Here is a 25345-nt window from a genome sequence, read left to right as displayed (position 1 = left end):
AGCGTTCTTTAGCTGTTTTGAATTACGTTCTATTGGACATTTGAGTAGTTAAAAGATAACTACTGTGAGATATTGTAATACTGCATGATAATTTGAGAAAATTTAAGCATTTTTGTTGTGATAATAATAAATTTTTGTTCATTTTTCATCGGACTTGTGCATTCATTTCATAACGAACTCGTACGCAGGCAATATTATGTTAATTATAACTTTTTGTTGTTGTTGTTGTTGTTGTTGTTGGCTTCTAAATGCGAGTATAACTCAAACATGCCATAAGTATGTTTAAAAATGTATAAATCTTGACGTGTAAGGCATTTTAGATCATAAAGAGGATAACCAAGTACACCAGATTCTACGGGACAGTTTAGGGTTTTAAAGCAATATCTAGTTTCTGCAATGTTTCCAGAAAAGGTTCCTGATTCTGAACAGTTTCCGAATTTATAAAGGGACGTTGTTAATTCGATTAGTGCTAAACCTTGCAAGGTTGGGAATATTTTAATAAAGGAGGGGGGTGTTGTAACAGTTGAAAAATTCAAAATTGATCCGTTAATATAACCGATATTTCTTCCAAATGGATTGAAATTTTTCAATATATTCAATATAATCATGTTTCTTGAAAAATCTGCAAATGTTATAATTGAATTACATCTGATACTTTAAAGGCTATGATATTACAAATGCAACGTAATTAAATGAGTTTGAACAGCTCTCGAATTGGCGATAGAGAGAGTTGAAGAATTATTAATTAAGAAATCACACGGCGCATAAGTATTAGGTAATTGAATTTTAAAAAAATTTAACATGTGCTGTTTTTGGGATAGCTGATGATTTACTGCGTGTTATAAAATGTACATAGGGGGAGAATAGTATTTTTAAATAAATTAATATTAATTTAAATTTTAAAAATTAGTATTTTGAAATAAAATGTGTTATGTGTGAAACTAGTTTCTTTTTAATCTTCAAAACTGACTTGTCTCTGACCGTCGTGAGAAGAATCTGGTGACACTGATCATGAAATCTCATTAAAAAGAAATTAATTCTTTGTTACAATATGAATTTGTAGAATGATGATAAGATAAAAATGAAGATGATGTATAGGATCTTTTTGTGCAAATTTGATGATTATTTTCTGCGTCTTTTTACAACGGTTTTATAATTATTCTCCCTCACTCCTTAATTGCAGTGTGGTCATAAATAAAATTAAGCAACAGCGTGAAATGAAATAATAAGGGGTCTACCTACATTTGGAATTCTAATGCCAACTTCCTGCCCGCTTAGCGTTAAAAGAAGTAAAGAAAACAACGAAGCTCTCTCTCTCTCTCATCCTTCCCTCCTTTCATTACGCTTAAAAATACTGCCCATCTGGGCTGGAGTAGCTTGGCGCTGGATTGTATAATAAGCACTTAAAACGAGCCGCCAGGGAAATGCATGAAACTAAAACTCAGGAAACAGATGTTAGGTCAGCCGCCGGATATAAATACTGCGTTCATATTGTCAAAGAGATTTCTTAATAAATATACTTCTCTAAATTTTAGTCCTCCTTTAATACTACCTGAAAGAATTCACCATGTGAAGCTCTGTGAAATAAAAGTCAATGACAAAAGTTGTATAGTATATATATATATATATATATATATATATATAATAAAATTCCAATTATTCAAACTCCAAATAAACGATGTTCCACTTGATCACAGGCCCACCTGTGAGTGTAACACATTACATTTCATTAAAATGTTTTTCTTTGAAAAGTACGCTGAAGCCACAGGAAATCTAGATAAATAATGTTTTTTGTACACGTATCTAAGGGCCTAAAGAATACTTTTCTTATAGAATATAACAAAAACACTACATCCGCTAATATTTCAGGTTTGTAGGTCATTGCGGTTAGGAAGCGAGGAACTGCTTGTATTGAATTTTCTCTAAAATAACCAAAAACATTTAAGTTTTGCAAAAGGTTTTTTATTATATTTTAATCATCTTTTTAAATTAAGGTATATCAAACCAATCATATTCAAGTATAACAGTTAACATTTTTAGTCCAAAGGGGCTTTGTCCCTGAAATACTATTGTTTTCGTTTTGCGATTTCGCGTTGAATCACGAATCCAAGCCATCGAATTTTGAATGACGTAATCCTCCTACGAGTGGAAGACCAAATTTGAAATTTGGAATTTGTTTTATTATCGATTTCATATTTTGTAAAACTTGACCGAATTTCTGATTAACAAACTCAACGATTTCAAAGCGAGCAATGGCAACACTCTACGGGGGGGGGGGAACCTTTTTATCTCCAGCGCGCGGAACTGTGTGTCGGAAATTCTAAAGATATGCTCATTTTAAAATTATTTTGCGACATTGCTATTGAACTGAATTTTATGGTTTAAGTGCAAAGAACATGATATTTAATAAAAAAAAAGGTAACACACAAAACGTTAAAAAAAAACGCCCCTTTGGACGTAATTTAAAATCTGAAACCTTTCAACTTTTAAATAACAACTTTGAATAACAACTTTTAAATAACCTTTCAGATTTTTGTTTTTCTTTTTTTAATTCCTAAAACTAATCTTAAGCGTTAGTTATGATGTAGCACAAAAAGTATGACCATGTAATTCTTTTGGTTTTCCTGTAACATTAAATTCACTAAGGCTAGATAAAGGTTTAAAATCAATATTGTACTTTATAGCTGAGAAAATGTGTTTTACAAAATGTCATGCTCTCCGGCTGATCCGAGTTTCTGCGCATCGGTGGTAGCGTCATTACACATTACGTAGCCGTCAGCACATGTTACATCAGTTGGTTTCTTTGATGCAAAAACTGTTATTCTCAAATACTTGTAAAGTTTTAAATATTGGTAATTTCATCTGATTAGAGCTGGACTGGCTCCAGGGATTTCCAAAAATGCGATATGAATTAGTTTCCTTTAAAAAATGCGTCATGAGAACAAGCCTCCAACCAATGTATGTAGTGCTGACATGCTTTTACCATAATCAACTACTTGTACCACAGAGATCAGGATAGGACTGAATCTATCTCTGAACCAAAACAGAAGAAAAAAATAATCTTTATTTAAGGCGTAATTTTTTTATAATAATTCTTCATGCTCTCCATTATCTGATCAAAGAGTTAATATTTTCCAAATATATTTACATAAAACTGGATGTAAGTACAAATAATTCGAACTCTTGTTACTTGCTCAAACAACTAATTTAAACAGAGGCCAAAAATGGGAACAATAACGTCTGGTACACATCCAACATACATTTTAACTGTTATAAAAGTTTATCTTTCCATCTTCAGGCACATACAAAAAATTAAAACAGAAAGGGCTAGTTTATTTACACATCAGTTCATGATATTCTATATTTACAGTTCGGGATTTTGCTTTCTCAAAAACTATGCGAATTCAGAAATGGGAAATACAAATGGGAAAATGAATTTGAGAAGTAACATAAAAGTATCACAAGCAGGAGTTCCTATTAAGATAGCTTTTCTTCTTAAACGAAACTGAGATGTTAATAGCTGGCAAAAATATATAAACTTTTTTTGGGTGCTGGTATCAATAGAAAGCCGAGTGCATTTTGAAGCAAATACTAGTGCAATAATATACCGAGTTATGCGAACTCGAAGTTAGACGGCTTCTTACTTTGTTTAAACAAAGCCCATCCGCTTTGTTTAAAGAAATTCCATTTAAAAGGACGTTTCCTATCAGAAATGCACTGCATCATTCTCCCGTCATTTAAACTGACGTCCTGATCGGTATGGTGGTTAGTAACACTGGCTGCCGTACCAATGGGTCCGAACTCAAGTCCCGGAGAAGGCTGGATGTTTGTTAGTATATAGTGTCTACACGGCATAGGGGCACTGAAATAATAGCAAGTCAAATGTCCTCTTGAACGGTTTGATGGCAAAGGAAGATGGGTGGGAGACCCTTGGACCGTCTTCCGAGTGCTGTCCATCAAAATTGGGGAAGAGCCGCATAGTTACTGTGGTGGAATTATACCTGTACAACGAATGGTGAAATTCTGGTGTTCCACCCACTTGTTGTGACTAATCTCACTTGTCATACCTCATCAGGACAAGTCCATGAAATTCGTCGTGGCTAGGAGTAACCTGTCATTGGCAAGAGCCTTGGACACCATACAGGTGACAATACGATTTTGCCCCAGTTCCACCCCAATTTTGAGGAAGAGCACGTCGGGGGATTGTCCGAAGGTCTACCACACCACTTTCCTTACTACCAAACCACGAGAGGACTCTCATTACGCCATATATTTAGAGTTCACCCCTTGCTGCAAGGACACTATTATTAAATTTCTAAAATGCGTTTACAAACATCCATGCCATTTCCAGTATTTGAACCCGAGCACGGTACGGTAGTCATGAGTCCGTAACTACTATCCTATTTGGGCATAGCCCACTTGTATTTGTACCTGTCATTTTAACCGATTTCCAGTTACGTGTAAACGTAATTTTATTTACTGCCAAACACAATTTGTTTTTTTTTTTCGACTGTTGGACCAAGGAATCATCAAAACGTTCAAGGGTTTGTTACATGAAACGGTCTTTTGTTCACCTAAATAATTATATAAGGGAAAATAAGCAACTAAAATCTGATACAAAAGTTTGGGAACAATTCCGTGTTTTAGGTGCCGGAAGAACTGTTAGAAAATTTTGGAATGAAATTTTCAAAAAACCTTGAACGATGTCTGGTATAAAAATTGTCTACTCTTTTTAAACAGTGGGACGAAAACAATGTCAGAAACTGAACGAAGTCGCTCATAAGAAGTTGCGATCGTGCCAGACAAGAAGTTGGTAATGATGATTAGTCAGCGAGTTGTTGGACTCACATAGCAAAAAGCTGACAATGAGCTTGAAGAGATTCAGTGAGCTCGTAGAGAGCAAATTTCTACTGAAGACGCCGCTGTTAAGATCCAGATCAACCATAAAACCATCTGGCAGTTGCAGACTTAACAGAAGGTCTCGGCTCATTTGAAAAAAAGGTTACAAATTTTAACCTTTTTTATTATTTCACTAATTCACTAATTCACGTGTTTTTATTTATTTATTTATTCTACCTTATCTTCCGTAAGATATTTTTTTGATTCTACCTTTATCTTCCGTAAATTACAGTATTATTCCGTAAGTTAAAATTTAATTAAAATATTATATTTCAGATGCAATTCCGTTTCCTCCATTTTGAAAATTCTTCTATTTCTCAATTTTGAACACTTATTTGTGTAATATGGTGAATTCTTTTAAGACGATCATTCATTATTTCCGATGATATCGGTCTTCCTTAGAGACAGCCGTCTTGAGAGATGAGGATGTTTCAGTACGGATGATTATTTATATTTTTTGAAGTACTGATCTCTTTCAAAGGTAATCATCTTGAGGAGAGAGTCACTGTGCGAAAGTTAACTACATTTTGCATTCTTAGTACTAAAATATTTCAAAGCGCCCAGTTTATTCGGATTTCTAAATTTCTAAATCATAAGGAAGTATTAAAGGGCCATCAGATTCAGCAGAACTAGAGAATTCGTAAAAATTTCTGGAAACCCGTTATCTATTTTAAACCATAGATTCTTAAGTGCTGCTTTAACTAAAGAGACACAAAATATGTTACTTCTAGCATGATGTTGCAGATGATTTTGCTTAGTCAGTGGAAAGTTAGAGGACGACTGGAGCCTTCTTTCGTCAAAGCGAATTATACCGGATTTGAATTCGGCGTACTTTTGGTTTATTTGCTTTGGTTTATTTTATTTTGGTAAATCTTATGAGAGCTATCTGCCTAAGGGAAAGGGGATGCTTTCGTGGAAGACTTTCTAAGGAAAACTGACTCGTATGAACGTTCACATGGGGAAAACCACGAAAATGCCCATGTAGCGTGTCCATTCTCTGGGATTCGAAGCTCAGACCGAACTACCACTGTTCAGCGACATTACCGCTCGGCTGCTAGTGGGTGTGTATTTGGCGTACGACAAAAGCTGCTAACTGAAGAGGTAATTTAACTCATAAGTGGAATTCTAGGAAATGTTAAGGCTGATTTGGAGTTGCCGCAAAGTTTTTGAATGTAATAGGTCCACAAACGTCAGCTGGAAAATAAAAATGGAATTAAAACTGCCTCGACTGCCAAGTTTCTTAGATATTGCCAAATCAACATATCATCATACTACGCAATCAGAATGCTTCCTCTTCAGTGTGGATCTACGTGCTTCATCATCACTGCTCGGTCTTTTTCTTGCTATTATTTTATATATATACAATAAATAATATTTCTTTAGTAAATCAATATTTAGTTAATCAATATTTCTTTAGTAAATAAATTATTATTATTATATATATATACATATATATATAAGAATTATTTTAAAAGTATGAATCCATACTGGTAAGTTATATTTTGAAAGATGTTTTGAAGTAATTTGAAAGTAAAACGTTAATAATGTTTTAACGGGGACTGGAGTTAAATCATCATGAAGAATAAAATTTCAATTGTAAAAGGAAAAATTAAAACATGTAATCATTGTCATTGATCGGAAATTAGTTGACTTTTCAAGGCGAACAAACCAACTCCCGTTCAATGAACAATAATTTATAAAAATACGTAAATACGAAAGTGTTTCGTCTTTACTCGAGTTATAAGTTAAAGCCAAACCGGCAATTCTAGTCAGGCCAAATATTTCCGCGAATAGAAGGAATTATGAACCAATGATGATACTCAAAGAACTTATTCTTATGAAGTATTTTAGTCAATTCAATTTGGAGTAAAAATCAGTTACTGTAGAGAAATCATATTTTACTCGAGTAACCGTCTCCGACAGTTTCATGTTTATGCATTTGAGTACTATATTATTTGTAGAAATTAAACATTGGAAATTGTCATTATGAAATCGAATTCAAAGTAAAGTTGAAATAAACATAGAAGATTACAAAATAAGATAAATAATGCAAACTTTGTAAAAACAAATCAAAGACAATATAAAAATAATATAAAAATAATATAGAAAATAATATAAATAAGATCAGTGAATGTACATGAAGATATAAAGGCCAGAAATGGTATTAAGAAACTTACATTCTTTCTAGTGGGGGAGTTGGCAAAGTGTTCTCTTCGTGTCTGACTCAGAAGTGTAGGGTGTCCGAAAATTCTTAGCGGCAGTAGGGACTTTGAATAATATCAGTCGGTAAGACTTGGGTGAAGTAATTTATGGTAGTGGGTGGGACTTGGAATTCTTGAGGGATGTATTTTGTGGAGTTCTTATCTGAGAGAGACCGTCTGTTAGGATTTTTTGAAAATACTAGTGAATGGAAATTAATTAATTTCTGGCTAATTGTCGTGTCGCAATGATTAAGAATTTAAGAAAGGAAAAAGGAATTTTCACTGTCCAAGAGCTGATAGAGAGACTAAAGGCATGAAATAGGCCCATTTTTTTAGGAACAGTATAGTAACAGTATATGTCTAAAGACAATTAGCTTTGTCCCATTATCACCGTATGTATTAATATGTAGTTCTTAATAGATTTTTAAAAGAATTCGAAGCTACTTATGTTTTTCGGCGAAAAGATTAAATGTAGTACTCAATATAATATCCTAAATTTAGGATGCAGTTATATGACGTTATTACTTAAAGCACCATAGCGTTAGTCGTATCTATCTTCTCTTGAGTGTGGGAGAGAAAAAAGGGAACTGATAGATAAAGTCAAACTTGATACATCAGAACTCTTTATACTTCTAGAACTAGAATTTTCCCTATTTCGTTGCTTCATGCTGTGTTATTCATTTCCGCAATTCTCCTTTCTTTCCAATTAGAACATCCAGCTTTAATTTACGTTTGACGGATTGAAACAACAGGGAACCTTCTTTGGAACCGGTTTAATGAACAGAACTAGTTTATAAACTCATATTTAGTTATGTAGTGTATAGAAAGATGTTCTACAGACACCTCTTTTGCTTTATATTTGATGAAATGAATAGGAAAGAAATATTTTTAAGTACCTATTTCCCCTTTTGCTAAATATTCAAAGTGATAATTCATATTTATAACCGCAGAAAATAGAATGAATTATTGATAAAAGTCATGAATAATTCTAATATCTAAAGGGCAGAAATGTGAAACCTTTCACTCTCCCCCGCCCCTCCCCCCAAAAAAATAGATAAATGAAAGCAAACAAAATTGCGAGAAAGAAACTGGAAGTTAAAAAGAAAAATAATTAATTTGAGGAAAACTGAATTTGCTTGAAAGCTTTAACAAATTCTATTTTTCATGGATTTAATTTTTATTTTTCTCTTAGATTTTTGTTGATTATAAATTAAAAACGGTATAATTTAGAAAATAGTGAAATATTAAATAGTATATTAGCTTTTGAAAAAAATATTTAGGTTTTTATACTTGCTACCAACGAGATGGCAGACGATAACATTTGGAAATTTTTCCATTTGACAAATTATGCGACATTAGAAGCTTTAGGTTTATTATAGGGATAATATAAAACCATATACATTTCAAAATTTAACTGAGAATCATAGATAAAATTAGCTTTTGAATTATTACTTTTATTTTGTTTTAAAATATGAAAGGTAAATAAAAGATTTTTAGCCTCGGCGACTGTCAGAGATATCTGAATTTTATTTGCATTTTCTTTTCGTAATAAATATCCTTTCGCTTTAATTACGGAAAAGTTATGACGAAAATTCTAACTGTAACTTAATTCCATCTGTAGCTGGTTAACTCAGAGTTATTAAAAAAAAGTGTTGAGCTTTAGTAAGAATGTCTTCAAACTATATATCGATACATTAAATTGGGTTTATCTCGTCTCAAAAAACGTTGATCTTACAATCTGCATTTCAGGAGGCTTTTTTAAGCACTGGGGAAGAATAATAATTGACCCAGCTTTCTCATTCAGGAGTACTAACACTTAATTGTAGTAAATAAAAGTGGTAAAATCATTTAACATGTTCCGTACAATGAAATAAGGCTAATTGTGTTTTCTGTTACCTCTGTAAGAAACTATGTACGTGCAGGAAAAAGCACTAATTCACAAATTTAATATGTGGTTGGGAAAGCGAATGCGAAGATACGATCTAGCAATTATTGTTTAATGTATCACAGGCGGAAAGTTTTGCCGCTATATTTACGTACATGCAATCGGTGAACGTGGTAAGAATTGCTGTAAGAGAATTATTATAGTTCATATTTGTATTCATCCACTAATGTTTTCAGTTTAACTTGAGAACATCATTTGCTAAATATTAACGAAATGTGTATTTTTATTTCTCGTATATTATTGATTATCTTTTTAAACCTGCTTTTTTGAGAAACGTTATTCGAAATGTTGTTAGGTAAAATAATAATAATAATGATAATGATAATTCTAAAACTCTAAAAATCACATAAGTATTCGAACACTTTATACAAATAGTTTAAATTTAATTTAAAAAAGTAAAAAGTAATGGGTCATTCAATATTTCGTTGGATATCCTTTACTTAAAATTACAGTTTTCATGAGCTTTGGGAATGATTCATGATTTTGTTTATGATTTTGGGAATGATTTATGATTTATGATTTTGATAATGATTCATGATTCATGATTTTGATAACGTTTTCGTGGACGAATGTTCCAGTTTATTCTATTCCTCCGTAAGGAAGGCTGCACTAGCGGCCGAGCGGTAAAGTCTCTGAACACTGCTAGCTCAACCCGGATTCAAATCCCGGCGAAAGAGGAGCCTGTATATGCGCTTTCGTGATTCCTCCCCATGTGCGACACAATTACAAACCAGCATACTTTAGACAGCCCTCCCCGAACGCATCCCTGTCCGTGGGCAGATGGTTTTCACGGACTTCGCCATAGTCAAACTAACCAGGTCAGCCCCCCCCCCGTAAAGACTTCTTTTAGTAAAGCTTTCGAAAAAAAGGATGCATCCTTTTTATTGGCTGGTGATTTGTTTAAAATACATCTGAGAAACTATTTTATATTTTTAGTTTTAATTAAAGATTTCAAATTGCATTGTTGCGCTATTAAATGATTAAAAAGTCACAAAGACATTAGAACATTTTAAACATTAAATGCACACAAAATAAGAAAAATAACCACTATTTTAATAGGAATGCTTAACAATCATGAATCATATATATCATATGTGAATATTATCATATCTTTTAGAGCATTTTGTCCTGTGTGTATTTTGTTGCCACTCACATAATGCAAAATACTTGTCACATACTCATTTGTAATTTGGGAAACGCTATATCCAAAAGAATCATCTATAGAAACATCTGTGTAAGTAAATAGCTAAAAATTAATGAATAAAAATCACAGCTTAAAATAAAAACAAAAAAGTCCACTTATAAATTCTATCATTGAAATAAAGAATAAACAAATGATTCATACAATACCTTTTATTTCATATTAAATAAAATAAAAGCAGTGGTATCAACTTTTTCAGTTATTAATGAACGCGAGTTTTTCAAACGAATATGTTATATAAATTCGTGAGTTTAAATTTCATGATACCCAGCATCCTAGATGCAAAATCTTTATTTCGGTTAAACATTTATTAAGTACGAAATAATACTTGCTGTAGTTTGTTAGTTTAAAATAGGCACTTCTAAAAAAAAAATCTATAAATGTTAATTACATGAAAAAGTATAAGAAACATGCGAGGTCTTTTATTAAGATTTTCATGGCTCACCACTTTATGTATGTATGGAATAATATAGAAAGCTGAAACCCTGTAGATGCAGGTCAGGTCAGGTACAAGCGTGTACGGCACCAAAACAACGTCATAGACAAATTTGGCAAAGTACTGCCACTCTAACCATCTGGCTCCTTGCCAGCTGAGGGTTCCCTGGCAATTTGTTTATAATTTATAAAAGGTTACAAGGAAAATTACAGGAAGTTTACAAAAATATTACAAGACGTTTACAAAGAAAGTTACAAAGTTTACGAGATGGTTACAAAGGTTAGGAGAAATTTACAAAAGTTATAAGAAGTTTATAAAAATACCACAAGAAGTTTGTCATATTTTTTGCACATGAGAGTAGACTTGGATAACATAAGCTGAGGCCTATTGATGTAGATATTCAATTATGTATTTAAGTTTGGCTTTTTCTTGATTTCTATTTTCGTATACTGTGCAACTCGATTCTGTTTGTCGATTTATATTCTATATGTGTATTTTTATATCTGTACCAAAAAGCATAACGCCAGCTTTCATGGTTTTTGAATTATGAACTGTTCTTTTTCTGAATACTGTTAAGCCTAACAAGGCGGACGTTTGTTGATATTAGAACAACTTGGAGTGAAAGTGAATTAAGTAAATGGGTGCATCACGCACAGTAGGGTTTCTGCCCGCGGAAAAGGGGGAGGGACTGAAATACTTTGGTGAACTGAATTCGACGTCTTTTAGCCCGTTGACCAATTTGGTCAATTTCACTGTTAAAAATCTGCAAGTTAAAAATCTAAAGTTTAAAAATTATTTCTTTGCATTTTAAACAGTTTTAGCTAGTTTTTATTGAGATTTTACTGTTTCTGGACTTTGCATGATAAGCTAGTCACACTATGTCACATAAGTGGCATTCTTTGCAGTTCAAATGTGTATTTCTGTTACTTCTGAAATTCAAAGTGGATTGTTATAAAATTACGTATTCATTTCTGTGATGAGTGCTGAAGCACACGTGGTTTTTCTTCTTGGTTAAACCTAACTGTTGTGTTTATGCAATATTGCTTCTTGGCAGCGATCTCATATACAAGCACAAAGCAAAATGGCTCGTCGTAATAATATGAAGCCAAAGAGGCAAGTATGCCCTGACAGCAAAAAGCAGTCAGCCACCGCTCCACCAACAGAGTAGGACACTTTGGAGATGTCAAATGAGGATATTTCTTCAACAGAGCAGGTCATTTCACAAATGCGAAATAAACACATTCTGACAACATATGACACTAATAGAGTACAAGAAATGCTTTATTATGTCACTGAACTTGACGGCTTATTAGCACATACGATATATCCAAAAAAGCAAGTAAAAAGATCAAAGACCACTTTATGAAAGTTCTTAATCTCGTTACTGAAAAAAAACTGTAGAATAGACAAACTAGAAAGTCAGCTTGAGCAGACCAAAAACATTGAGGACTATTGCAGAAATTGTCAAATATCACTTTCCCAACGATACTCAAGACGAAGACACCTCACATCACAGGGAGGTAAGGAGATCAGCAAGCAGCCCTCCAAACACCGCAAATGATCCCTCCTTCACTATCATAGAAACTACCAAAAGGGGCAAAGCCCCAGGCTTGGACAAACTCAATATAGACTTCGTCGAAGAGTTGAGAATCGCAAACGAAGACCAACTAGCATATCACTTTAATGCATGCCTTCAAAAAGGCTAATTTCCAGATGCTTGAAAGAATGCTGAGCTTGTTCTTTTCAAAAAAGAGGGCAAAGACAGTAAGTATCCGAACGCATATAGACCTATCTGTCTTCTCTCCACCTGGGGAAAAGTGCTAGACAAACTAATAACCAGACGTGTCACTTTCTACCTGGAGAAAAATCACCTCATGAACAAAGCGCAATACGGTTTCACGAAGGGAAAGAGCACCATCGACGCTCTTCACACTCTACAAGAGCAAATACACCGTAACAAGCAGCGAGGTCTCCACACGTGTGTTAGACGTGTCCTCGGCCTTCAACCAACTCTGGTGGCCAGCCCTCAGGGATCAACTCAAACATCTTCAATGTCCTAATAATCTGTTTCGGATCATAAGCAGTTATCTTCATAATCGTAAAGTCACTTACCAGCGAGACGGGGTCAGTGTCACTAACGATTACTACCTAACGATTACTACAGAGACGCTCCCCAAGGCTCCAGTATTGGCCCAATATTGTGGAATCTCATTGCGAATACTGCATTAGATCTAGATTTCAAAGGAAATGCACAAATCCAGGTCTACGCCCGCCGGCGATTTTATCCTAATCATTCAAGGAGACAATCGCACTGAAATAGAAAACAAAGCGAAAAAGGCATTAGATCTTATCACTGACTGGTGCCTCAAACTCAGCATCGATAACACAAAAATGGTCACCTTTTCAAAGGATAATAAACTTGTAAATAAACCACCCCGTATTAAATGGCAGGGCCGTGCACTAAAAAATGAAGTTACTTTAAAATACCTAGGATTCTTACTTGATAGAAAACTCACCTGGGTACCGCACTTAACGATGATACGAGATAAAACCTGCAATCTTATTAATAGCTTAAATCGCATTGTCACAGATAAATGGAATCTAAAAGGGAAACTTTTGAAAGAACTATATCTGCGGGGCATTGAAAAGATGATCAATTACGGCTCCCCCATCTGGATGACTGGCACGGTTAGGGTTCGTCAGAAGCTACTCCAAATTAAACGCATCACCCTTCTCAAGATCATTAAGTGTTTCACTACCACATCCACAGCGGCTCTTCAGATCTTTGCAGGGGTTCTTCCCTTAGATCTAAAAGCAGAAATTGAGTATGGTATTTATAGGTTAGTTTATTTTAAGGACTCCTTCCAGCTCGATGACTCCTCATTCATAGACCAGCGCTTCTTAGAACCACAGTGCCACTATACTCCCTCCACCGATCTCTCACGAAAGATATAAAATGGCTTAAACATCTACCAAAAGGGCAGGACTTAGAAATCTTTTCTGATGGCTCTAAAGTTTCATGGCAAGTAGGTGCAGCCTATGTCGCTTTCTACAACAATACAGAAATTCACTCAGCACGGTTCAGACTTAGCGACCACGCCACGCTTTTCCAGGCTGAGTCCTTCGCTTTAAAGAAGGCAGCTCTCTGGGCAGGCAACACCATTTTTCCATCCATCACTTCTACACGGACAGAGCATGAGTTCGTGTAGAAGCTGATGGATTCCAGCATGAGCGTCCTACAGGCACTGAACAAGAACGGCACACAAGCCTTCCACATCTCTTCATTAAAAGAAGTGCTTATTATCTTGTCTTCTTCCAGGCAAGTGCCTCTATACTGGGTACGTAGTCATCAAGGTACCCAAGGTAAAGAAAGGGCCGACTCTTTAGCTAAAGAAGCCATAATTCACCCCTTCATTGACTCAGAGATACCACTTTCCATAGTCGCTGCCAAACACAAGATCTTCTGCGCCTTCATGTCCATCTGGCAAGCTCGCTGGGACGACTCAGACACCGATCGACACACCTACTCCATCTTTTCCGCGGTTTCCACCAAAAAGCTGAAAACAGATTTCTATCTACAACAAGCTTTCACAAATGACGGAAGATTTCCCGCGTACCTCAGCTGGTTCTGCCATCAAAACGTAAAATGCGCCTGTGGTGCTTCAGCTTCTTCAGCAGACGTTTCACATTACATCCACAACTGTCCACTCACTTCTCCCAACAGAGCCTTCCTTCCTCAGCTCCAGGGATCACATAGCCTCAAAGATCTTCTTCAGGATTACTACAGACAGCGGGGCGTCAGAACTATCATAGAGTATGTCTATTCTAAGAGCAGCATAATCATAGCAGATAACCAGGTCTAAGCACTTAACGAAATGCAAAGCCAGCAAGCCTCATCTCATGTATATATGTAAATATCTCTAAGCTAACTAACCCTTTTTGCTAATTTTATATTAACATTCCCAAAAAATTGTAAGGAGCACCCAAGAAAAGAAATAACTATTGTTAAATCTGTTTATCTATGATAAGGTTGAAAAGATAAATAACCAAAGTAGGTTGCTGTAGCAACGATCAGAATAACATGACTTACCTGTAGTGCCCATTGAGGGGTGAAGCAGGCGGAATAATAATAAATAAATAAATAATCTTTAGATGTTGTACCTGGAACATTTTAAATTTGATATTACAACTATTTGGGGACATGTAAAGACTTGCTGGTCAGGATCTTCCCTTTTCCCACATTTACACAGATCAGTGGTTCATAACTTTCTGTGGCAAAGGGACCATTACTAAAGATATATTGCGAACCTTTTACATTTTTGAAGAGGGTACGATAAGAACAGCAGCAAGCAAAAGTATATTGCTTGCAGAGAATCAAGAGAGTCATTGTGATATATATATGTGTGTGTGAGAGAGAGACATATTTTTAAACTTTATAAACATACAAACATTGCACGTATTAAGGCACTCTATAGCCAATAGTAATCCAAATGTTTAATTATTAATATTTCTCGTTCTTTCTTTATTTTGGTTCAGACTCAGGAAAAACGTATTCATGATCAATATGTGAATCAGAACTGCTATATGAATCTCTCAAGATTTTTAATGAAAGTGGATCTGGAATTTCTGGGCCTTGTAGAATTACTAGAAAATTTATATAGGACATGACTTTCTTAGTTATAAGTTACATGTTACTAAAATAAGCAATGGCGATAAGTCACTTTTGCTTTCTGCATATCATTGAAATCCTAAACTGTATTCAGTGTTAGGCAAAGATAGGCAAATACTTTGAAACAGCAAATATTTATTAATATTTACAAAAATTTGGAATTTATGAAATATTCAGATATTTTTTTTCTTTGTTGTTCTTGTTGTTGTTGTAACTACAAGTTTTTAATTAGGTATTGTTCTGCTAAAGAAAAGCGAACTTGATATTTAAGACCTTTTGCCTCGCTTGTTGTAAGCAAGAATAATAATACCAATAACTGAAATCACCGAAATGTATACTCAAAAATATTTTCAAAACTCACAAATCCATATGGGGAGCATGTAAATGAGCCTTAGTGAATGTGTGCGGAAATTGAGAAACAGATGTTGCATAGAACATTAATCTAAAGATACATATAGCAAAAAAAAGTGTATAGAGAAATCAGAATATAATATTTTTGGAGTTGAAAGCTTGTGGCTCTCGAAGTCACGTAGAAGTTTCTGTGATCAATCCCACTGCCAACAAATAATCTACATAGTTGGTAATAATTGAGTCAGCTAGTAGTGACGTTATGTTGACTGTGAGCTATGCTAATAACAAACACACGTAAATGTTATAGGGAATCATTCTGTGAAATAATTATAAAGATCTCGGTGATTCATTCTGTAACATATTCATTGCCTCTTCGTATACTGCGATTATCCCCTTGATGCACTTCTGTCATTCAGATTTCTCAAGACTTGGTTCTATATTTCTTAAGATTATGGACTTGGTTCTATATTTCTTAGATTTAAATAGAAAACTGTTGTGTTTTTCACTCCCCTTAAATTTGCTGCATACTTCACAAAGTACAGCAAGAATGAAACCTGTATGCAAAAATATATGCAATTTATAGACTAGTAGAAGTAACGATTTAGAATTCGCATGTGCGAATTTTGATAATAACTGAAAAAGGAGAAATATTTCTAAAAGGGTCCCTCCTGCACTTTCCCGTTATTAATTAAACCATATCTAAATTAATCGGAACTATTCGGTTTTGAGGGCCGTAAAAAATCGCCAAACTATTGTTGATGCCAGTGCTGCCAAAAATAATTGCGGCAACCCTAATTCAAGAAAGGAACTATAATAGTAAATAACTATCTAAAATTGATGTTTTAATTTAGATGAAAGGTTAATTTCATATAATACTTTATTATTATAATTTATATAAAAAAGGCTAAACAATACTGAATGGAAGAATAAGAGTAAATAACTATTTCAGATCATTATTATCTCTTCTCTACTCTACATATAATAAAAGAAAGAGATGGTGTGTGTGTGTCTTTCGTTCGCGCTGCGCGTAAACTAATAGGCCCACGGCTACGAAATTTGGTACATAGGTGCATCTAGACAAGAGCCAGTGCACCTCGAAGCGATTTTTTCGAAATTCGAATTCGATTTTTTTTTTATTTTATGTTTTGTGACGAAATCGCGTCATTTTGAAACATAATGGGCTATAGGAAAGCGAGATTTTACTCTACACACTCCATTTTCACATCGTCATGAAACGTAGGCACTTAGCTATTTTACGAACTTAAAATAAATTTCGCGTTTCAATAAATCGATTAAATACGAATTTATTTAACAAAGGCAGCTTAACACCTTTTCAACGGGATTTTTTTCTAAAACTGTTTATTTTTTTAAATGTACAGTTTATTTTTTATTGATTTTTGAACACGTTAAACTTTCATCCTTGCGACTACTTTTACAAAAAGAATTTTGGAAAAATGATAATATTTTGTATTTTTAAAAAAAATTTTAAATTCTTAAAAAAAATTTTTAAGCTTCCGATTTTGGCAATGTGATTTTGGCAACAATTTTCCTTTCTTATTGTTATTGATAGATTTTTGATGAAATCGCATTTTGAATAGTTTCATTCTTTTAGAAATATGGGTTTGGCAACAATTTTTCATCGTATTTCTTATGTCACTGTTTTTAAGAGATTGGCATATTTCATTGTCATTTATATATATATATATAATACATTTCTAGCGATTTTTTTTTTTTTGATAAAGTTGTTCTGTAGAGTAAAATTCTGCGCGGAATTTTGTTTTTTTGAGTTGCTTTCATGTTATTTTTTGCTTATTTCACTGTTTGTAAGATATTGAAAAGTTTTGCATGATTTTTGTTCTTCAACGAAAAGTTGGTTAATTTTTTTAGTAGGAAAAATTATATTTGTATTAAGGGATATAGCTTATTTCATTGTAATTTTTTCCTTTTGAAAATATAAGATAAAATATCATTAATTATACTTTACTTTTCAGAATTTTTCCTTGTTTGTATTCTTTTATGTTATTTACTGCTCATTTCACTGTTTATAAGATATTGAAAAGTTTTGAGTGATTTTTTTTTTTTTTTTTTTTTTATGAAACAAAGTTCTTAACCTCCTTTATACCATTTGAGTTCTTAAGAGTTTGCAAAGGGAAGTTGGTTAATTTATTTATTAGGATAATTAATATTTGTATTAAGGAATATTGCTTATTTCATTGTAAATTTGTTATATGTAATAACTTTTTCTTATGAAGTTGTTCTGCAGAGTAAAATTCTACGCAGTTTTTAAATTTAACGTTTGGTGTTTCCTTCAGCCATTTTTCCGGTACATTTAAAAGCCAGACGAAGGCTGGCAGCGAAGCTGCTAGTAATTTATATAAAAATTGCTAAAAATAACTAAATGGATGCCTGCATCGCTATTTCGCTACCGAGTTATCGCTAAAACATAATTTCATCTCGTTGGTTGTTCAAACATAATTTTCTATAATGAATTTTCTTTTAAATAATTCTCGATAAAGTGCATAATCACCCGCTTGTTTGTTTGCCGCTTTTAACAAGGGTAAAAACATTTGGATTTTTGTCAATTTTCTTTTACATTTTAAGTGAAAATAGATGGATGTGTACATAGATAAAGTCAAGGGTGTGCGCAGTGCCATTTTTGTGCAATTCTGGGATTTTTTTTAAAGTGAAAATAGGTCGATGTGTACATGGATACCGAGTATGTGCAATTCTTAAAAACGCTTCAAGCAGTGGGTGATTCTGCACTTTACCCAACATTCTATTGTAGACTTTTCTCCATGGGCTATTCCCGAATTGTTAAATCCATAGGATATCAAAAAATAATTTACAATCAAAAAAGGGTTTAAAAATTAAACTAGTATTTCAATGGTGTCTTAAGAAATATAGAACTATATAAACTTACGCAATCTGAAATCAGCGCATACGCTAGATTTGGCGCGCTGTTAAATGGGCGCGTTTGCTAGATTTCGCGCATTTGCGCATACATTTTCGCTGCAATTTTTTTACGATCCTCAAAACGGAATAATACCAATTAATCTAAAATAATTTTTAAAAAAAATTCACCCTCCAGCTCCAGAAAATGAATTTGTAAAAAGTTTATAGTTTAATCTCTACATATAATAAAAGAAAGAGTCTGTCTCTGTGTGTGTGTGTGTCTTTCGTTCGCGCTGCGCGTAAGCTAATAGGCCCACGGCTACGAAATTTGGTACATAGGTGCATCTAGACAAGAGCCAGTGCACCTCGAAGCGATTTTTTCGAAATTCGAATTCGATTTTTTTTTATTTTATGTTTTGTGACGAAATCGCGTCATTTTGAAACATAATGGGCTATAGGAAAGCGAGATTTTACTCTACATACTCCATTTTCACATCGTCATGAAACATAGGCACTTAGCTATTTTACGAACTTAAAATAAATTTCGCGTTTCAATAAATCGATTAAATACGAATTTATTTAACAAAGGGAGCTTAACACCTTTTCAACGGGATTTTTTTAAAAAAGTTTATTTTTAAAAATGTACAGTTTATTTTTCTTTGATTTTTGGACACGTAAAACTTTCATCCTTGCGACTGCTTTTACAAAAAGAATTTTGGAAAAATGATAATATTTTGTATTTTTAAAACATTTTTTAAATGAAGCTTCCGAGTACACTTCTCACATCTCACATCTTTAAAAATTTGATTTTGGCAACAATTTTCCTGTCTTATTGTTGTTGATAGCTTTTTGATGAAATCGCATCATTTTGAATAGTTTCATTCTTTTAGAAATATAGGTTTGGCAACAATTTTTCATCGTATTTCTTATGTCATTGTTTTTAAGAGATTGGCATATTTCATCGTCATTTATATATATATATATATAATACATTTTTATTGATTTTTTTTGATAAAGTTGTTCTGTAGAGTAAAATTCTGCGCGAAAATTTATGTTTTTTGAGTTGCGTTCATGTTATTTTTTGCTTATTTCACTGTCTGTAAGATATTCAAAAGTTTTGCATGATTTTTTTTTCTTCAACGGAAAGTTGGTTAATTTTTTTAAAAGGATAATTAATATTTGTATTAAGGGAAATAGCTTATTTCATTGTAATTTTTTTCTCTTGAAAATATAAGATAAAATATCATTAATTATACTTTGCTTTTTAGAATTTTTTATTTTCTGTATTCTTTTATGTTATTTATTGCTCATTTCACTGTTTTTAAGATATTGAAAAGTTTTGAGTGATTTTTTTAGGAAACAAAGTTCTTACCTCCTTTATACCTTTTGAGTTCTTAAGATTTTGCAAAGGGAAGGTAGTTAATTTATTTATTACTATAATTAATATTTGTATTCAGAGATATTGCTTATTTCATTGTAATTTTGTTATACGTAATAACTTTTTATGAAGTTGTTCTGCAGAGTAAAATTCTACGCAGTTTTTAAATTTAACGTTTGGTGTTTCCTTCAGCCATTTTTCCGGTACATTTAAAAGCCAGACGAAGGCTGGCAGCGAAGCTGCTAGTAAATGATATAAAATTGTCATAAAATTATTCTTTTTTATAAATGTGTTTCATTATTAAAACCTGTAATATTAATTTATAATTTCATAATGTATAATTTAAATTTATTTAAATTATAAATTTAATTTAATTTTAATTTACTATAATGTATTTTTCATTAGAAATCCAAAATTTAAGTTCATTTGTGCCCAATAATTTTTAGCAACATAACGATTTAGTGATAAGTACCTTTGCTTTGGAAAATATAAATAGCTGTTAAAAGAACATTAGTTTTGCAACAATTAACTACAGATTTACTGCTCATTTTTCCGCATTGCATATTTAAAAGAGGAGGGGCGGGTAATTCTCCCTTCCCTCCTATGCAACTTGTTTGTCCCATGAACCATTCCATCTGATATGACACCTAATAATGAAACATAATACATTTCATAGTAAATAGACTACCTGAATTTAAATAGGTAAACATTGTTACCTCTGGGAACTAGTAAAAGAATTGTTTTATAAGCATGTGTATTATTAGTTAAGCATATATTCTATTAATAGAATATGCAATATAAGGCTGTGTGAAATTTTTGTAGATACTAATTTTTAGATTTCAGACGCAAAATAAGTGTACATTTAAATTTTTCTTTGTGGCATTATTAATACTGTTTATGCATGTTTTTATAAATATTTAGAATAATTTAAATTTAACTAAAAACTTTTTATTTTGTTAAAAATAAAAATCCGGCTCATCAGCTACTTTCGAATCATGCATTTCACTTCTAGTGTCATCTATTATTTGTGTGCATACTTATTCTAATAAATAACTATTCGCGCATCGCTTGTGAATCAGTTTTATATTTCCTTATCATGCACAAGAAGAAAAAATCTGATGTGTACACCACATGACTTCCTTGTACGGAATATTAAATTATACGAATTTTTTTTCCATTTCATTTAAACTTATTAGATTGAATTAAACCTACTTCGCAGACAGCGCATAAACCACAATAGAATAAATGCATTCTTTAAAATTCACTTTGTTTACCATAGCGACACTCTGGCGCTAGGTTTACTTAACAGTATTATATTTCGTTCCTATTATAACTCAGAATGCACAAAATTTATATCATTTAAAGAATTATCTAATCGTTGCCACATGTTCTATTCAAATACTATAACAAAGCTGGAACTATGTATAAAAGAAATTAAGCAAACAAAATAAAAAAGAAACAGTTTTTCAAAGACGATTGAGTATTTCTCATTCAATTAATTCAGTTTTCACTTCGCGACAAGGCAAAAATACATAAAAACTCAAAATATCTGTATTAAAAATTACGAAATAAATCTTAAACGCTTATTTCCTCGAAAAAATTCCAGAAAGAATTAAGCAAATGAAGGCGTTATCTTTGTTGTTGCGAAGTTAAGTTTCTCTAGATTGGCAACAAATCCGCTATCCTGCTGTTTCAAATGTAAACAAAAGCAATGGCCGCCATCAAAAACATTATTAGGCTTAGCGGCACTTAAACAATTTTAAAAGTGTTCATAATTCTAAAAATATTGCATACAGATTTACTAAAGGCATAAAAACCTTAACCGGAAGATAAGAACAACATAATTCAATCATTTTTAAAGCAAAAAATGTACAATTTACAAACATATAAGAGTAAAGAAACTGAGATCACTGAGCCGGGTAACAGAGTGGATATATATATAAATATATTTATATACGTTTGGTGCTGCCGATTGCAACCAAAATACGAAGTGCACATCTACATCTTATAGCAGTCCTATATACAAAATTTCAACGTTCTGAGGCTGCTCGTTTTTGAGTTATGCGAGATAAGTACGTACATACGTTCGTACAGACGCCACGAAAAATTCTCTTCAGAATTAATTTTAAAGCAGTTTTATAATTTTTTTGGAGGAAGAGAGTGTTTTATTCTGTCCTTACATACAGATATCACGGAAATACATCGTTAAATTGCATTTGAAAGAGGTCAAAATGGGATATTTTCGTTGAAATATGCTGCCTGAAACTTTTCGCGATTACAATACTTCCTTTTTACTTCGTACAAGGAAGTAAAAAGAACTATATATATTTTACTTATCTCTGCTGCATGTAGCATATAGTAAAGAAAATATATTCACATTAACAATATTATTGAAAGGAAAATATTAAAAGTCCTCTTAATTTTCTTGGATAACTTAAAAAAAAAAAAAAAAAAAAAAAAAAAAAAAAGAATTAATTTAAAATTAAGAAAAATATTCTTTCATTGCTGATATTATTAATAGTAAATAACTTAATTATATTTTCTTTGATACTTTTTGTTTAATTTGTTATAATTTTTTAAAATTTAAGTTCTGACCATTGAAATGAAATTATGTATAAAATATATAATTTCATTTAATTTATTTTCATTTAATTTTAAAATTTATATAAAAGTTTTTTTACCGTAATTTTGTAAAAATTATTTTTTATTTTGAAAATACTCGTAAATCATCTCATGTAAAAAGCATTTTATTCTTAGAGGCTAAATTATTCATCCAATTTTCTCGAAATATCGAATAGTGCTTCCGAAACAAACTCGTAAATCATTCTTCTTGAAATTGCCAATTTTATTGTTCGGAACTCAATTAATCAAATAATTACGAACATGAATCAAATCTCTAAAATATATAATTATATATGCATCAGCATGTACGTTTCTTTTCAAAGATCAGAAGTAAATTAGCTATCCCACTGGAAAATCGAGTCAAGCAGAAGCGAAAGTCGTCTGCTGCGGGAAGATAATTTTTTCCCTATCTCGAGAAAAAGAAAATCCCCTTTTTCCCTTTTTTAGTCCGCAACGTCACACAGATGCGCGCCTGCGCCCTTTGACTTAATAAGGAAAGTTACCTCTACATCCAATGGCGTCAGGTCATGTTCGAATGGTAGCTTTACTGTAGGCGCGCCTCCGCTAACGCTCCGTCCGACCGTCAACTATTCTTCGTTTTCTAAAACAACGTGCGGTGCTACTCGAATTTCGACTGAACGTACAGAATCGGACGTTCTCTAATGTCAGGACAGTGTTATTGATTAGCGTTATCATTAAGCAGACGATATCTGTTGCCGCATCATCGATTATTTCTCAACCGTAATCGTTGCGGGATGAAACTTGACCAGGTAAATAAAGTTTGTTTACTTTTGCATCTGTGAATGAAATTCAGTGTTTCTCACATTTACTCTGAAATTCCTTTTAAACATGTGAATTATTCTAGAAACTTTTAGATAGCATATGTGAACTTTTTTATAATTCTTTGAAAGAAAGAAATATTTGTATTTTAAAATTTTATCACAATTACTGTAAAATACTTTGCGAAATTGAATTAATTAAATTATTATTGTTTCTGATTTGGGGGGATACATAAATTATTATACTTAGCTTGTTGCAAATAAAAATTATATGAATTTCTAGAACATTTTTAAAATGATGTGTCAGGTTTATCGAACTTATTTATTACTTTTTAATCTTTATAATTTTAATATTATCTGTTAAATGGAATAGTAGATTATTTTGAGTTTGTATCATATGCAAATATTTTTATAAAATAATCTCTTATTTAAAACGTGTTGTTTTATCGATTATTAATTTAAAAAATTCAGATACCGCATTTTACGTAGAGACATAATCAGTACACATAGATGTTTAAATGTTTCTTCATTCTTAATGAATTTGAATTTTTTATCTTCAGTATTAAAAAATGGATACTCTCTCTCTGTGTGTATGTGTGTGCGTCGGTAGGTACGCAGAACTACAATTTTTTAAAAATACATATACTATATTCATTGACGATTTACTACGAATGCACTCTTTTCATGTTATTTGTTATGAATGTACGTTTTGCGTGTTAGCGATTTGGAACACATGCACCTTTATTCACTGTGTTGTTTTACTTTTTCACATTTTATAAAATTTTCGCTTTAAATATTTTGTTATGAATTATCTTCGAAAACTTACTGTTGATAATATAAACTCCGAATACATTCATATTAAACACCTAAAATCTTAGACTTAACTAAAAGAGAAACACGCTAATGTGACAATCAAAATCGTAAAAACAACCTTGTATTTAGCGTAAGTATATTGTTTCGTCTCGTGTTCTTAAAAATATTAGAAAAATATTAAAAACATCGTTCAAAATCTGTGAAAAAGCTTAATGTAATAGAATTATGGTCAGCCGAAATTTTCTTATTTTTAATTGCATATTGAAATATGTTATTCGAAATTAATGTTAAATTTTCTAAAATGTAAGCTTTCGATTAAAGGAAATTTTTTCCCCCTAGTTCCTTCTTTTGTGCCCTATTGAAGTATAATTGTATTTAAAATTCTCTTTAATGATTTTAATGCGGAAATTATAAACTTTTTTTAAAGTTATACTCTCAATGGTTTTAAAATCAGAATGTATTTTTATTTTATGTAAGTTCTTCTGTGAATCTTAGAAATAAATTATTATCTAAAAGCTACTGAATATTTTAATGGATGGAAAATATTTATTAATATTCATTTTAGTTAGAAGGTTATGAAGTTCATGTTTGTTGTTGTATTATTGTGAAATGCAGTGATCATTGGGAGGTGTGTAGTTTTTAAATTTTTGTAATTGTTTATATTAGAAATGCAGTGAAATATGTGATGACTTCCATCTCAAGTAGACAACTCTATCTGAAAGTGACCAGTAGTTCTGAGATCAGCGTCGATAATCATGCTTTCAGTCAGTCATCTTTTCAGAATAGCAAATCCGTACGAAATGGTAGATAAATACTCTGAATATATTCATAATATATTCGGATGGTAGATTTTTTTTATTTCGTCACATGGTTTAAAAAATACAAGAAAATATGTGTAAATATAATTCAAGAGCTATAATGAAATTAATTCAGTAGAACTTCCATCAGTCAAAAGTTTTGGTAATTTGAATTGAATATACGAAAGTTTTATTGCAATAGAAGTGGTGCAAGATACGTTGGAACCTGCCTAGAAGATTACGGTTTAGAAACTTCTGCGTTCAAAGCATATATCTTAAGCTGTGTCTATAATAGGGATGGACAATCTACGGCCCGCGGGCCAACTCCGGCCCGCGGATATAATTTTAATTTGCTGAACTGA

At 32.3% G+C, this 25345-nt stretch overlaps 1 protein-coding gene and 1 long non-coding RNA gene across 6 annotated transcripts in view; one reads left to right on the top strand and one right to left on the bottom strand.

Moving 5' to 3' along the window:
- The window catches only part of LOC146997308 (uncharacterized), a 63745-nt gene extending 40511 nt beyond the window's left edge, over nucleotides 1-23234 (bottom strand). Inside the window, exon 1 of the long non-coding RNA XR_015041317.1 lies at nucleotides 23098-23234. This is a non-coding gene — a long non-coding RNA (uncharacterized LOC146997308). The remainder of the gene's footprint in view (nucleotides 1-23097) is intronic.
- by (focal adhesion protein tensin) overlaps nucleotides 1-25345 on the top strand; it is a 699237-nt gene that overhangs the window by 166616 nt on the left and 507276 nt on the right. Inside the window, exon 1 of one of the 5 annotated variants that reach the window (XM_085817319.1) lies at nucleotides 23224-23364. The exons of the other annotated variants lie outside the window; for them this stretch is intronic. Within the exon in view, the coding sequence (XP_085673445.1) occupies nucleotides 23350-23364 (15 nt within the window). The 5' untranslated portion in view covers nucleotides 23224-23349. Of the gene's footprint in view, nucleotides 1-23223; nucleotides 23365-25345 lie in introns of those variants that run through there. 5 annotated transcript variants of the gene reach the window in all.

The sequence above is a fragment of the Stegodyphus dumicola genome, chromosome 5, assembly GCF_044657685.1.
Source record: "Stegodyphus dumicola isolate Sdum_Otavi_A_Nest chromosome 5, ASM4465768v1".
Classification (NCBI taxonomy): Eukaryota; Metazoa; Arthropoda; class Arachnida; order Araneae; family Eresidae; genus Stegodyphus; species Stegodyphus dumicola.
Note: the sequence above shows the minus strand (reverse complement) of the source record. Positions and strands in the feature narration are given on the sequence as shown.